The sequence below is a fragment of the Micropterus dolomieu genome, linkage group LG02, assembly GCF_021292245.1.
Source record: "Micropterus dolomieu isolate WLL.071019.BEF.003 ecotype Adirondacks linkage group LG02, ASM2129224v1, whole genome shotgun sequence".
NCBI classification, from domain to species: Eukaryota; Metazoa; Chordata; class Actinopteri; order Centrarchiformes; family Centrarchidae; genus Micropterus; species Micropterus dolomieu.
In genome coordinates, this window is record NC_060151.1 from 600930 (window position 1) to 616219 (window position 15290).

Below are 15290 nucleotides of genomic sequence, written 5' to 3' on the forward strand. Positions count from 1 at the left end.
AGTGTAAAGTTTCCACAGTCAGTGATGGTTTGGGGTGCCATGTCATCTGCTGGTGTTGGTCCACTGTGTTTTCTGAGGTCCAAGGTCAACGCAGCCGTCTACCAGGAAGGTTTAGAGCATTTCATGCTTCCTGCTGCTGACCAACTTTATGGAGATGCAGATTTCATTTTCCAACAGGACTTGGCACCTGCACACAGTGCCAAAGCTACCAGTACCTGGTTTAAGGACCATGGTATCCCTGTTCTTAATTGGCCAGCAAACTCGCCTGACCTTAACCCTATAGAAAATCTATGGGGTATTGTGAAGAGGAAGATGTGATACGCCAGACCCAACAATGCGGAAGAGCTGAAGGCCACTATCAGAGCAACCTGGGCTCTCATAACACCTGAGCAGTGCCACAGACTGATCGACTCCATGCCACGCCGCATTGCTGCAGTAATTCAGGCAAAAGGGGCCCCAACTAAGTACTGAGTGCTGTACATGCTCATACTTTTCATGTTCATACTTTTCAGTTGGCCAACATTTCTAAAAATGTTATATTCTAAAATATTCAAATTTTCAGAGATACTGAATTTGGGATTTTCATTAGTTGTCAGTTTTAATCATCACAATTAAATGAAATAAACATTTGAAATGTATCAGTCTGTGTGTAATGAATGAATATAATATCCAAGTTTCACTTTTTGAATGGAGTTACTGAAATAAATCAACTTTTTGATGATATTCTAATTATATGACCAGCACCTGTATATCACTTTCACCAGTACAAAGTTATACATTGTAGGAGAGAAGACAGGAATCACAGCTATGTTTTTACTGTTCGTTCTGTAATTTGTTATGTTATTGTAAGAAGAAAAGAAAGAGATAGGACTGTTGCACCCCTTTGGCTGACGTTCCGGTCTGTTGTATCGCAGATTCTCTTCCACATCACAACAGATATCTTCATCAATTCAGGACACATTTACAAAAATTCTAATAGATATGTATAGAATGTCTATCTATATATACATTATTATATACACATATATACGGAAGCCCTAATCAAATATTTTTTTACTCATCATTTTCTCGTGATTTCGAGATAACCATGATGGTAATTATAGTGTGGTTTGTTGTATTGTTGGTTAGCTCACTTGGTAGAGCATAGGACTTATAGGTTTGAGATTGTGTGCTCAATTCTCACTGAAGACTAAATTTTTCTTTTTTATATTTTTCATAATCCTCTTCAACAAAGTTCTTATGAAAAGACTGTTTCACATGCTCACATTACTGTAAAGCACATGCTGGACTCTGTGCGTTCTTGGTCCACACCCATCAACCTATGGACTTTTCATTTCCCCATCATTCCCAGGCAGAGGAAATTCCTTCTCATTCAGGGGAATCCATGTAACGTTACACATTTCCTGACGGCTTTCGGAACTTTTGAAATAGCCGTCAGGAAATGTGTGATTGGATTCCCCTCAATCTCTTCATAACAATTTTGCTGAAGAGGATAATACACACAAAAGAAGAAAAAGAAAGTCAACAAGAACAGGAATCAAACTAATCAAACTGAGCCCTGTGCTCTACCAACTGAACTAACCAGTGACACTGGTAATTGCTTTGAAATTATCCTAAAGAAACGCACCTGCCAGCCCCTGTATTCAGCTATGGTTTGTTATCTTGTGATCACGAGTAAATTAATTATCCCGTTCTCAGGGGAAAAAAACATTCGTTTTATATATATATATATATATATATATATATATATATATATATATTACTGCTCACTGTGTATTGTTCAGCAGAGACTGGTATAATTCATTGTGATCAGCAGGACATAAGCAATTGATAATGTAGCAGACAATTGTACATAATCATTTATGTCAGTGTGTCAAGTCATTTGCAATTTGTTCAAAACAATGAGAAAGTGCGATGATGATGTGGAGGTTGAACAATTACTTTTGAGAATTTCAATTCTGATCTGAGAAATGCACCAAAGCAACTGAGAAAAACTGTAACTTTGATTTTGACAACTGAGAAACATACTAAAGCGAGTGAGAAAAATTGTAATTATTTTGATTGAGTAATCACCTCTTGCAGGTCACACAGAGCAGTGTACTGAATGTACCACGTACCAGAGTTTTGACAATTGTAAGTTTGTTTCAGTAAATGTGCCAAATCGATTGAGAAAAACTGTAACTTTGATTTTGACGTGTTGAGCCATTTTACATGCAGTAACTTATGCAATGAACTTGTGCCTAGATGTTTTGGGGGGTAAGACTATTCAACAGAGAACCGGTATAATTCATTGTGATCAGCATGACATAAGCAAGGAAACAGCAGACAATTGTACATGCATTTGCTTCAATGTGTCAAAGCATTTGCAATATGTTCAAAACAATGGGAAATTGCTTTTATGATGTGCACAAGTGACGAGATGATGTGGAGGTTGAACAATTAGTTTTGAGAATTTCAATTCTGATCTGAGAAATGTACTAAAGTGAGTGAGAAAAACTGTAAAACAAAAATAACAATTAGTGAGGTGAAAAAGTAATTTAAAACACATTTCCAAAACTAACATCAAGTATAAGAGCAAGAAAGGTCCTCTCAGTTGAGGACCTACCTACCTACCCCAGTCACAACTGAGGTAGGTAGGTTTATTGTGACAATAAACCTACCTACATACATACCTCAGTTGTTTGACCTCCTGTGACTTGTGCTCTTGAGCCAGGATCACCAAAAGGTCAAAGCAATGCATTTCACAACATGAACGATGATCAAGCTGCAAACCACAGAGATCCATCTGGCAGGCGCGAAGCAAAGGTGGATGTTGAAGAGTTTTGCATTGTTGAATTTGTTTGTTGTTTGTTAGTCATATCCTTTTAATCTGCACTATTTCTGTCTTTTGAACCAGAAGTGGCTTGTGCCCATGCCCTACTGCTTGTTTAAAAGGAACTAGATCTAGGGAAAAAAGCAGAACAAGAAGAGGAATAAAAAGCCATTACAATGCAATGCTGCCCTTTCAGAATGCCTCTGAAATGCTCAAGTCTTTCGTTCTTCCCACCCATAGCAACCAGAGATTTGATAGTGTTGGATTACAATGAGAGCAGTGACATTAAAATATGTAATTAATCCCATCCAAGTACAGCACAATCTGTGATAATGTCTGCGAGAGGGAAGGGAGGAAGGAAAGAGAAGTGTCGTAGAGGGATTGGAAGAGAGCCCTGGTGGCATTTTTAAAGCAAAAGCCTGGCAACCATTTTCAAATATGTGTGACTGTGAAGTCTTGAGGTGTGCTTGACTTATCTAGTCAAAAAACTTTACGAGTGGTAAATGTAAAAAGATAACATAAGAAAATTAAAGCTGCAAGCAGCGTTGGGCGGGCCCTCGCACGTGTAGCGCTTCAAGGTGTGAGACGGCCACATTGCAGATTCTGGAGCTGTGACAGGGTGGCTGTGAATTTGCCACGGGCTTCGGATGCTGCACAAAGGTGTTAATCATCACTTCCTGTGTCCCCTTTGTGCCGCTACATAGCACTTGTAGAACATGTAGATGTGTTCAGGGCGGGACTGTTATCAAGCACGTAAAGTTTGGTGCAGATGTGAGCATGTACACTGAAGTTAAAACAACTTCCTCTTTCATGGCGAATCATCGATTTTGGATGCCACACCATGGGCACACCGTTTCACGAAAACTCACCGTTTGTACAACTTTTAATCGTCAAAGGCTTTAGAGTAGAAAGGGGAAATCTGAAGTTGGTCGGACTAATTCTTTAGGAGGAGTTTGTTAAAGTATGGAGTGTGTAAAAAATCCAAAAATAACCATAAAATTCAAACTGGCCGACTTCCTGTTGTGTTTAGGGCATCGCTCCAAGAGGCTTTTTTTGTACATAACATGACATAATACATGTGCCACAGAAATTTCGTACATGTAGGTAAAACGGGCCGCAGGGGCTGCTACGTTGAAGATCACTTCCTATTGCCAGTAGGTGGCGCTATGACTATGGGTGAATGTTGTCTTGTACATGTGCTTAGGGCAGGACTCTTATCAAACATGTAAACTCTGGTACAGATGTGAGTATGTACAGTCAAGTTATAACAACTTCCTGCGTCGTGGCAAAGAGTTAAACTTTGCCGGCACACCACCGTCACACTGTTAACTGCAAAGTTTAGAGTTTTACAACATGGCTTCATCAATGTGGTATGGGTTTTCTGGGACAGTTTTAAAGTTGATATGTCCAACCTGCTAGGAGTAGTACATTACAGCATAAAACATGTAATTTCCTGTTTCCAGCGCTGTGACATTGCGTGAATACTGGCATGTGGATGTGTTCAGGGCGGGACTTTTATAGTATATTCCAAATTTGGTACAGATGTGAGCATGTAGTTACAGCAACTTCCTGTTTTATGACGAATCATCTATTTACGAATAACGGCCACGCCATTCCACGAAAACTCACCATTTGTACAACTTTTAATTGTCAGTGGGTTTAGACTGCACAGCAAAAATTTGAAGTTGATTGGATTAATTCCCTAGGAGGAGTTCGTTAAAGTACAAAGTGTGTAAATCGCCAAAAATGATGTCTGGACATGATACATGTACCACAAAAATTTCGTACACGTAGGTGAAACTCAGTCCGGGGGCTGCTCTGTAGGGGGCGCTAGCAAGCCATTTTGCCACACCCATGCGCTAAACCCATAAAATACGAAAATCTACGCCACTCCTGAATTTTGTGCAAAGTTTGGTGAGTTTTTGAGCATGTTTAGGCCCCCAAAAATAAGATTACTTTGCAGAAAAAAAACATTCCCTCACATGTTTCATGCTCGGGCCTAAATAAATAAGCAAAAAAAATTTCTAGATGTAGTAAGCTAATTGTTTTTCCAGTGGATGTGAAGCTTTTAGAGTGCAGCTGTTTGTCAAAATCCCACAAGATCCATCTTGTGGGATTTTGTATTTCGAATGAAAACCATTAGCTATTTTGTTAGCTTTAGCTGATATAGACCTTCATAACACCTCAATAGTCAGTGTTCCAGCCCAGCCTGACAGAGACACGGGTAACCTACAAAAGACATAGTTTTATTTTGAAAGTGCTATTAGAACTTCTTAAAACTTTTTGTGAGTCAGGTGTAGAAAATTGTTCCCTGAAGGATCCAATTATGCAATGGATGGAGCCAAATCTGCTGTTAAACAAAACAGTGCTTTCTGTGGGCTGCGCTGGAAAAACTGACTTGAGCTCAGTTCCAGAGGAAACCAACCGATTTGCAATCACCTCTCACTGGCCTTGTAGGGCAACGAATCAACCAGTGCACAGCAGCCACTTTCACTCTGGTACCGTTCCGAAACAAACACATTTAATTGAATCCTCAATTATTTCTTTATTTCTATTCTGTTCATTCTTTGGTTATATTTTTGAGAATAAGTAAGAATGTTGGGCAAAATACTTTTCATATCCCCTTGACGCCTGAATTTATTTACAATTATGTATGAAAATGTATTATTTTTGTTTTCATTTGCTTTAAAGCTGATGCTAAATTAAGTGGAGATTATTAATTTGTCTATAGAACATAGAAAATACATAAATTCAGGTATGATGTAGGTATGATGCAAATTAGTGACAATAGGCATAAATGAGAAACCAGTGCTTGCAAAAGGTTCCTAGGTACGTATCGAATATGCACAAACAGGCATTGGGGGAATACATAGGCTATCTCTGCTGCTGTCTGAATGGAAGCAATGGGATGCAAATTCGCAGCAATCTGCGTTAAGGGGATATTGGTTTTGATTCGCAATAAGACAATAATTGATTGATCTTAATAGGACAAATATCTCAACTACACTCTAGAATCTGCAAAAAACTGCTTAGTTGCATTTGTCCACACCTAAAGCAAAGTATGGAAAGCCCAGGCACCATTTTTCCAAAAGCAGTCTGGGAAAAAGGCTTCCCTATGCCAGGTTGACTTTGCCAAAGTGCCAAAGTGCTTTTGGGGGAGAAATGTGGTGGTGAGTGTTTGGTTTGTGGCACCCCCGTCTGTAAGTACCAGAGTGAGAAGAGACCGGGTGAGAGGAGGAGAAAGAGGAGGAAGAGGAGGAGCAGGAGGAAGGGAAGACAGCTACACACAAAATACAGACACACATAAAAGGATGGACATACAAACAAACAAACAAAGAAAAAATAGAGAAACAGACAGACAAACAGACAGATGGATAGTGTGACACAGACCAACAAGAGGCAAAGTACAAATGCATGACCTGACACAACCTGGGGAAGGAGACAGTAACACAACAACAGCCAACTAATAACAGCAACAGCACGCATCAGACATGGACCTGGACTGTGAGCTGTAACCTTTCAACTCACTCTGACCCCATGACCTATTCTCCTGTGGTTACAGCATACTGTAGGTGTAAAGAGGGAAGGCATTTATCTCTCACACACACGCAAATGGACTAATAAACATTGAGCATGCATTTAGTCACACAGACTCGCACAGTGTGTTCATTTGTTTAAGTGGTGCTAGGATATTAACAACGTCTGAGGTTCATACTAAATGTAGCTCAAGTTTCCCATAATGAGGTAAACATATGTAAACACAAAAACAAAAAACAATGCCTCACAAAGTGCTTTTCCGGTTGTGATGGAAATTTTTATTGATAAGACACATGGCTTTATTTGTTGCTAAAGTAACCGCTAAACGCTAAACTAACTCCTTTAAAGCAACGTCACATTCTGGGCATGTGCAGTATGCTCTATTATCTCCTATCAAATTCAAAGGATGTCGTCTTCTGTTTACTTTTTTGCTATAGTCTGATAAATGCACAGTAACATACTGAAATGAATTAGACTGATGCAACAAATAAAGCTATAATGCAATAATCTAATGCAATCTGGTTTAGTCTAGTCTAGTCCAATAAAGTCTAATCAAACTGAGTCTAGAATAGTGTAATAATTTAATTATTTTTTAAATTAGTCACATCAAGTCTGATCTAATTTAATCTAATTTAGTTAAATTTAGTCTTGTCCAGTGTTGTCTAATCTAGTCTAGTCCAGTCTAGTATTATACTCTTTTCTATTCTTATCTAATCAAGTATAATCTCATTAAATCTAATCTGGTCTGGTCCAATCTATCTATCTCAAATCTACTGTAATTTAGTTTAATTTGACTGATTTTAGTGTATTCTAAATTTAATCTAATCTAATGAAGTCTGATCAATGTAATCTAGTTTAGTCCAGACAAGTGGTATCTATTTTAACCAATTCTACTCTAGTCTAATGTAATATTGCCCAGTCTAGTTTTATTGAGCCCATTTTAGTCTAATTTAATCTAATATATTCTAATAGCTTTGGTTTCCACAGAGAAATTCAAGTTTCCCAGTGAGGTTGTATTAATAAGTGTTTTTTACTGTCTTGTGTTACCTCTGAGAAGCTGGAGTTAACACTGAGCTCCTATTGTCTGGCTTGACTTTCTCCCATGGAGGATGTCACACTGCTGGACTCTTATCTGTCTGGGTGTGTATTTTTGTAGGTGAAAGGTGAACAAAATTAATTCTTTTAGTTTTATTAGTAGTAAAAGTGGCAGTAGGCACGATGAAAGGGAGAGAAAATGAATGGAATATATGGAAAAAAACATTACAGAGGACAGACAGAGAGTGGGAAAATGAAGATGAAATAGGAAAGGAAAACTGAGGGAGAAGAAGAAGCTGTTGGAAAATAGGGTCAAGGAAAAATGGAAAGGCAATAGAGGAGGTAGGAAAAGGAAATGTGAAAGCAGAAATTAGGAAGAACAGAGTGTGGGTAGGAGAGAGAAAGGGAAGTAATGAAGAGTTACTGAATTACAGTAACAGTGAGAAAAAAAATTAAATAGAGTGAGATAGGTGGAGAGACAGAGTGAGAGACAGACAAAGCAAAATAAAATGAAGACGCCTGATGTTATTACTGAGAATAGAATGACACTCATCTGATCTGTTTTTCTGCCAGATCAGATTCATAATATTGCACATTTACAAAGTTTCATTTCAAAACAAGACATACAGAAACAAATGTAGACTTTTGTAACATTAAAATGTTGCAAGAAAGTTCCAGTAAGCACACAATTTTAGATAAAAATGAGGCTGGAGACATTCTGTATTTTTTTTTATTGCCAATCAAATCCCATAAAATAGCAGAATTAACAATAAATATATCCTACTAACAATATTGTATGTATATAAATCCTCTCTAAAATAAATTTCTTTGTGTCAGTGTCATAGAGTACCTTTGTTGTTCAAATACCATTAAAAACACATCAGTGACCACATTGTTGAACTGCATGACATGTTCTTTCATAACCACTAACACACGCACTGTGGTTTATTTTGACTCAGTCCCATATAACAGATAACAGATAGAAATACTCACTATAGCGCCACGTGTGTATAAATCATCAAATGAAACTAGTCATCAATTTCCTACTGTTTGATTAACGTTAGCTAAAAACTGTATGTATGTAAAAAATGTATTATTTTACTTGCATACATACTTACGTATATCTGGCAGGTATAAATTTACCATGTTCACCATCTTAGTTGAGCATTGAACATTTACTAATTAGCACTAAACACAAAGCTGAGGCTGACGCTTTTATCCAAAGACAATTGCTAAATATGTCTGAGGTCGCAAGCCTCTAGAGCAACTAGGGGTTAAGTGTCTTACTCAGGGACACATTGGTGGATGTGTCACAGTGCTAATCAATCAGGTCTCCCATGCCAAGGGCATGTGTCTTATCCACTGTACCATCACCACCGCCTGTATAGACATTTAGATTTATTTCAATTTCAACCAAAGCGATGGGCTGAGCGAACTACTGACATTATGATCCATTGAACATTACATAATGTGCAGGTGCTGAGTAAATAAAAAATGAGTTTGAGGGAATGGAAACGGGTGGAGGGTAAATTGTCTTGTGTCTACACAGAGCAGTGTTAGCAGCATGAAATACTGTTACTGCGCTTGCTGCAGTTAAATCAAAGTCAGTGAAATATGATTGATATATAGTCCAGAAGAAATTTTGGAAATGAGGCAGCAATGCGTGGATATTTTGTAGTCCTTTTACACAATGTGTTGACCCACTCTGACCTCCTCCCTTTGCAGCGCTAATATCCTAACAACATGTCATGTTCACAAGGCCACTAGATGGTGAACATACGTAATTCACGCCATTTAAACAAACACCTGATGCTAGTCTTCTTTTGTCTTTTCATGGGATTTGTTGATATTAAAAAAACAGAACACCAACAATGTTGTCTGTATTCTAATACCTCTTTGTATCAAGTATTACAGGTAACACAGTGATTCCCAACAAGGGATACTCGTACCCCAGGGGGTACTTGTGAAGTTGCTAGGGGGTACGTGTAAAGATTGAAAACATGGCACAACTCATTTGAAAAAACATAATTTATTATTTTATTAAAAGAATATATCCACATAAGGCAACTGTAACAACTGAACACCACTGTACCTGTTGCAGTTATATAAGAGTGTGTGAAAAGCGAGCAAGTAAGTCTAAACAGGTAGCTAAAGGTAACGGATAAGTGGTTGAACTAAATTGCTAACAAATTGATTAGCAATTGATTAGTTGATTAGTTGTTAACTATTAGATTCAATAAATTGCCAACTATTTTGATAATTGGTTTGAGTAATTTCTTAAGGAAAAAAAGATTTAAGCTTCTTAAGTAAATATTTTGTGTTTCTTTAATCCTGTATGACAGTAAACTCCCAAATAACTTTGGGCTATGGACAAAATGACATTTGAGGAACTCCACTGATGATTTTGGAAAACAAGAATCAACATTTGTCACCATTTCCTGACAATCAGTTTCTCAGGAAAATAATTGAAAATAAAAATAATTGTTAGTTCCAGCACTGCAAATGGTAAGCCAAAAGTAATGGTTAAATGGTTGGAACATCAGCTTTGTATGGTAGTAGTTGAGCTGACCAAACCAATCTTAACACTTAAATTGTATAATAAACTTTATATAATAAACAGTGTTATACATTTATTACATGATTGGTGTGATCAATGAAGGGGTGTAGATAAGTTTAATTGACAGGACCGTGGGGTTACCTTACACAAAAAAGGTTGGGAATCACTGAGGTAACACTATAATACCAATAAAAGACAGTGTTTTGAAATGAAACAGTTTAGCTGTATGTTACAGTAACACATGCAACTGTATCAGCTATGATGAACACAGAATTCAGCATACACCAACAAAACCAATGTTATCTTGCATGTAGTGTTGCTGAGTGACTGTGGATCCACCTCAGTAATGAATCGTCTGCAGAAAAGAGTACTGCATTCTTTCACCACATTCACCAAAAAAACACTTGTGTCACAGCAGAGTAAATCCTGGTGCTGCGGCAGCCTCTGCAGTACCTCTGCAGTACAGATGCAGGATATGCATGAAGGGGACTTCTTCTACAACAGATGTAGTTTGAAGGTGTGAATGAGAAGAATCATTGTGGACACAATACAATGAACACATGTAAGCACCTGGATGTATTTTTTAATATTGTATCACATATTATGTGTTGCGATTATTTTGCGTGTAACTGGGTATGTGTACGCTTGGAACAAATGTGTTTTGATGTTTTTAAGCACATATCATTCAGGACCATGCATCAAGAGACAGCTCACTGCTATCACTCAAGTATCCCACGCTCCTCCTCATCCCCCCCTCTGCCCTCCTACCTTTCCGAACGTTCCCGTCTGTTGTGCGCTGGAACTCCCCGGCGCTCAGCAAGAAACAAGCCCGGTCATGTGGGTAGCGCTCACGGCTGGTGGTGGAGCCAAGGCCCCCGGTGGCCGGGCTACGCTCGTCCCCGAGGACCTGGTCTATAGTTGGGCAGTCCTCATTGGCCAGGGCCGCCGCATTGGTTGCTGCGTCTCCATTCTGCTTGGAATCTGGGAGAGATGGGGGGTAGTAGTGGAGATTAAAAAAAAAAAGAGAGAAATGAAAAAAACATTCATTGGTGTGGAGGTGACAGAAGAGGACAGAAATGGAGAAATGGTGGAGGGAGAGAGGAATGAAAATTTGTAGGTGAGAGTGTAAAACAGGAGAGGAGACGAGACGAGAGGAAAGGAAAGGAGAGAGAGAGGAAACATGCAGATGAGATGGGAGAAGATGATAAGAGAAAAGGTGAGGAGAGAGAGATAGAACCAGGAGAGGAAAGGAGAGGTGACATGGAGAGGAGATGGGATGGGGAAAGTTGAGAGAGAGTGAGGAGGAGGGGAAGGGAAGAAAGATATTAATGGTCAGGAGAGAAGAGAAGGAGGAGAAGCCAAAAAACAGGAGGCGAAAGACAAGTGGCAACAGAAAAACAATTAAAGGTAAAAACAAAATGAAAGATGGTAAAAGGAGGGTGGAGAAATGATAGAGGGAAAGTGGAGAGAAGAGGGAGAGGGGTATAAAGGATTGTTAGTGACTGATAGCTGTTCTGATCACATGAGTAACACACTGTAGCAGAGCAGGCTGCTGACATGCAAACACACACACACACACACACACACACACCATTTAACAGCAATGAATGAGAGAGACTTCATAAAGGAGTGGCAGAAAGAGAATGAAAATATATACTGTGCTGCAAACATACACAAAAGAGGAGATGCTACAGAGGAGGCAGTATTTGTGGCTTTCAACACAGCTGTAAAATCTAATCTGATATGATTTACTGCTCAATAGTTACAAATGCCGGCCAGAGGGGTGGACACACACACACACACACACACACACACACACAAATATATAGGGATAATGTAGCACATTTTCAAAATGGAAGACGAGCACAGTCTCATCCCAGGGCATCAAATGCCAACGCTTTGAGAAAGCCTGACAAAGCATTGGTATTTTGCACACAAAGTACCCTTCAGGGTCCATATAAGAAGACGCCCTGGGCAGGTAACTCCAATGTAACCCTGTCACACAATGTACGTATTTCAACCCAAAAACCATGTTTTCCTAAACCTAACAATGTAGTTTTTAGGTGCATTTCATAAAATTACTATATTGTGGAAAAGTGATTTTTTTTTAAACATGAAACTGTCATATATGCTAGATTCATTACACATAAAATGAAATATTTCAGGCCTTTTTTGTTTACACCTTGATGATTATGGCTTACAGGTCACGTAAATCAAAAATCTATATTCAAAAATGTTATAATATTAAAAGAAAGGATGTATAATGCTGAAATGTTGACCGGAGAATCTCTCAGTCTGATTCAGTACACACAACCACAATCATTGGGAAGACTTCTGAATTGACAGTTGTCCAGAAGACACTCATTGACACCCTCCACAAGGAGGCTAAGCCCCAGAAGGTCATTGCTGAAAGGGCTGGCTGTTCACAGAGTTCTGTCTCAAAGCACATTCATGGAAAGTTAGAAGTGTGGTAGGAAAAGGTGCACAAGCAACAGGGAAGACCGCAGCCTTAAAGGGATTGTCAAGCAACCACACTCAACAATACAGTCAGGCTGAAGGCAGCTATCAAAACAACCTGGGCTTCCATAATACCGCAGACGTGGTGTCCAATCTAATATGGATTTCTATGAGCCGTAAGCTGTAATCATCAGAATCAGAATCAGATTTATTGACAAAGTTGTTTTTACACATTCAGGGAATTAGTTTTGACGACTAGGTGTGCAACAATAATAAAGATAAAGACATCTAAAAATTACGAGGTTGATGGAGGAGGTGATTGATGGTGGTGTAGAAGTACGCCAAAATTGTCTTTGCTAGGCTGAATTTCTTCAGCTACTGCAGGAAGTACATCCTCTGCTGAGCTTTGTTGGTAAGGGAGTTGATGTTCCTGGCTGGGCTCTTTCTGAAGTCCACTGCCTGTCTGTCTCCACTGTCAGCTATTTCTGGCTGCACCAGGTGAACAGATGGTCAATCTCCCAGCTGTAGTTGGACTCATTCCCACCACAGATAAGCCCAATGAGGGTGTTGTCTTTGGCAAACTTAAGGAGCTGAACTGGTGTTGATGGTCTGGAAGTTGGAGACAGACAGGAACACAGACATCCTGGTGTAGGTTCCTTAGGAGTACGGGTGCTGGAGGATGAAGTGAATGGCCATGTTAACTGCATCATCTACAGACCTGTTGGCTCTGTAGGCGAAGGACAGGGGATTTCATTACCACAGGGCAATGGATCTGTAGTCATTAAGTCCTGTGGTCTTTGGTTGTTTGGGGACAGGAATTATGGTGGAGGACTTGAAGCAGGCTGGCACATAGCTCCAGTGAGGTGTCCGTGAATGCCGGAGACAGCTGATCGGCGTAGTGCTTCAAAGGTAGATGGGGAGACACAATCCAGCCCAGCTGCTTTGCCTGGATTCTGCATCCTGAATAGCCTGTTGACACCCCCTCTGAGATGGAGAGGGTGGGAAGTGGAGCTGGCCCCCTCTCAAGAAGGGAAGGAGGAGCTGGTGGGCTGGGGCTGATCGGTGGGGTGACTATGGATGGTGTCAGGACAGACAGTAGAAGTAGTTCAGCTTGTTGGTCAGGAGAGAGTTGTTAATGGAGTGTGGGCTTTAGCTTTACAGTTTTTTACAGTTTAATTGGTGTTGCAATTCAATTCAATTCAATTTTATTTATATAGCGCCAAATCACAACAACAGTTATCTCATAGCACTTTTCATAAAAGAGCAGGTCTAGACCGTACTCTATGATGCTATTTACAACAGTTCCCACCAAGAGCAAGCACTACACGAGGCAAGGAAAAACTTCCTTTTAAGAGGCAGAAACAGTAAAGACAGTAAAGATAATGTTGGTACAGACTGAATGAATGATGGTACAAATATTTATAGTAATGTTCCTGATAATAATCGTAATGTTAATGATAATAATAATAACAACAGGACTAGTAATAAGAATAGTAGCAGAGGGTGTAGAGCAGGAACATGGGGATAACAGGTGACTCAGATCAGGTCAAATCCAGACTCTACAGCTCTAGAGCCAGAAACACCTGCAGAAAGTGATAAGGTGAGAGAGGAGAGGGACGAGAAAGCACAAGACTACGGGAAAGGGGAGAAGTCGAGTTAGTAACATGCATTAATGGGATGAGGTTGCATACAGAGGGAGAGAAAGTAGAGGAGAGAGGAGCTCAGTGCATCATGGGAAGTCCCCCGGCAGTCTAGGCCTATAGCAGCATAACTAAGGGATGGTTCAGGACTCACCTGAGCCAGCCCTAACTATAAGCTTTATCAAAGAGGAAAGTCTTAAGCCTACTCTTAAATGTGGAGATGGTGTCTGCCTCCTGAACCCAAACTGGGCCCTGAATCTACATGAGAGGATCTTGATAGCTGAACGCTCTGGCTCCTAGTCTACTTTTGGAGACTCTAGGAACCACAAGTAACCCTGCATTCTGGGAGCGCAGTGCTCTGGTGGGGTAGTAAGGTACTATGAGCTCTTTAAGATAAGATGGTGCCTGACAATTAAGAGCTTTGTAGGTAAGAATAATTTTAATTTTTTAAATACTTTTCCTGGTTCCTGTCAGAACACATGCTGCAGCATTCTGGATCAGCTGAAGAGTCTTAACGGACTTTTTCGAGCAGCCTGATAATAAAGAATTGCAGTAATCCAGCCTAGAAGTAACAAATGCAGGGACTAGTTTTTCTGCATCATTTTTAGACAGGATGTTCCTGATTTTCGCAATATTACGTAGGTGAAAAAAGGCGGTCCTTGAAATTTGCTTAATGTGAGACTTAAACGACATGTCCTGATCAAAGATAACTCCAAGATTCCTCACAGTGGTGCTGGAGGCCAGGGTGATGCCATCAAGGGAAACTATATCTTTAGATAATGCGTGACGGAGGTGCTTAGGCCCCAGAACAATAACTTCAGTTTTATCTGAGTTTAACATTAGAAAATTACAGGTCATCCAGGTTTTAACATCCTGAAGGCACATTTGAAGTTTAGCTAACTGATGAGTTTCATCTGGTTTGATCGATAGCTATAACTGAGTATCATCTGCATAACAATGAAAGCTTATGGAATGTTTCCTGATAATATTGCCTAAAGGAAGCATACTGTATATAAAGTGAAGAGGATTGGTCCGAGGACAGATCCTTGAGGAACTCCATGACTAACTTTGGCATGCATGGAGGACTCATCATTAACATGTACAAACTGAAATCGAGCTGATAAATAGGACTTAAACCAGCTTAGAGCGGTTCCTTTAATGCCAATGAAATGTTCCAGTCTCTGCAATAGGATCTGATGGTCAATGGTATCAAATGCAGCACGAAGATCTAATAAAACCAGTACAGAGACAA

At 39.6% G+C, this 15290-nt stretch overlaps 1 protein-coding gene across 2 annotated transcripts in view; it reads right to left on the reverse strand.

Annotated features, from left to right (window-relative positions):
* LOC123967496 (potassium voltage-gated channel subfamily C member 1-like) overlaps nt 1-15290 on the reverse strand; it is a 127399-nt gene that overhangs the window by 33131 nt on the left and 78978 nt on the right. The window contains exons 4-5 of one of the 2 annotated variants that reach the window (XM_046043605.1): nt 10710-10922; nt 10045-10436 (exon numbers count right to left, since the gene is read on the reverse strand). In XM_046043605.1, the coding sequence (XP_045899561.1) occupies nt 10351-10436; nt 10710-10922 (299 nt within the window). In that variant the 3' untranslated portion in view covers nt 10045-10350. Of the gene's footprint in view, nt 1-10044; nt 10437-10709; nt 10923-15290 lie in introns of those variants that run through there. The other variant, XM_046043606.1, reaches the window with a different exon arrangement.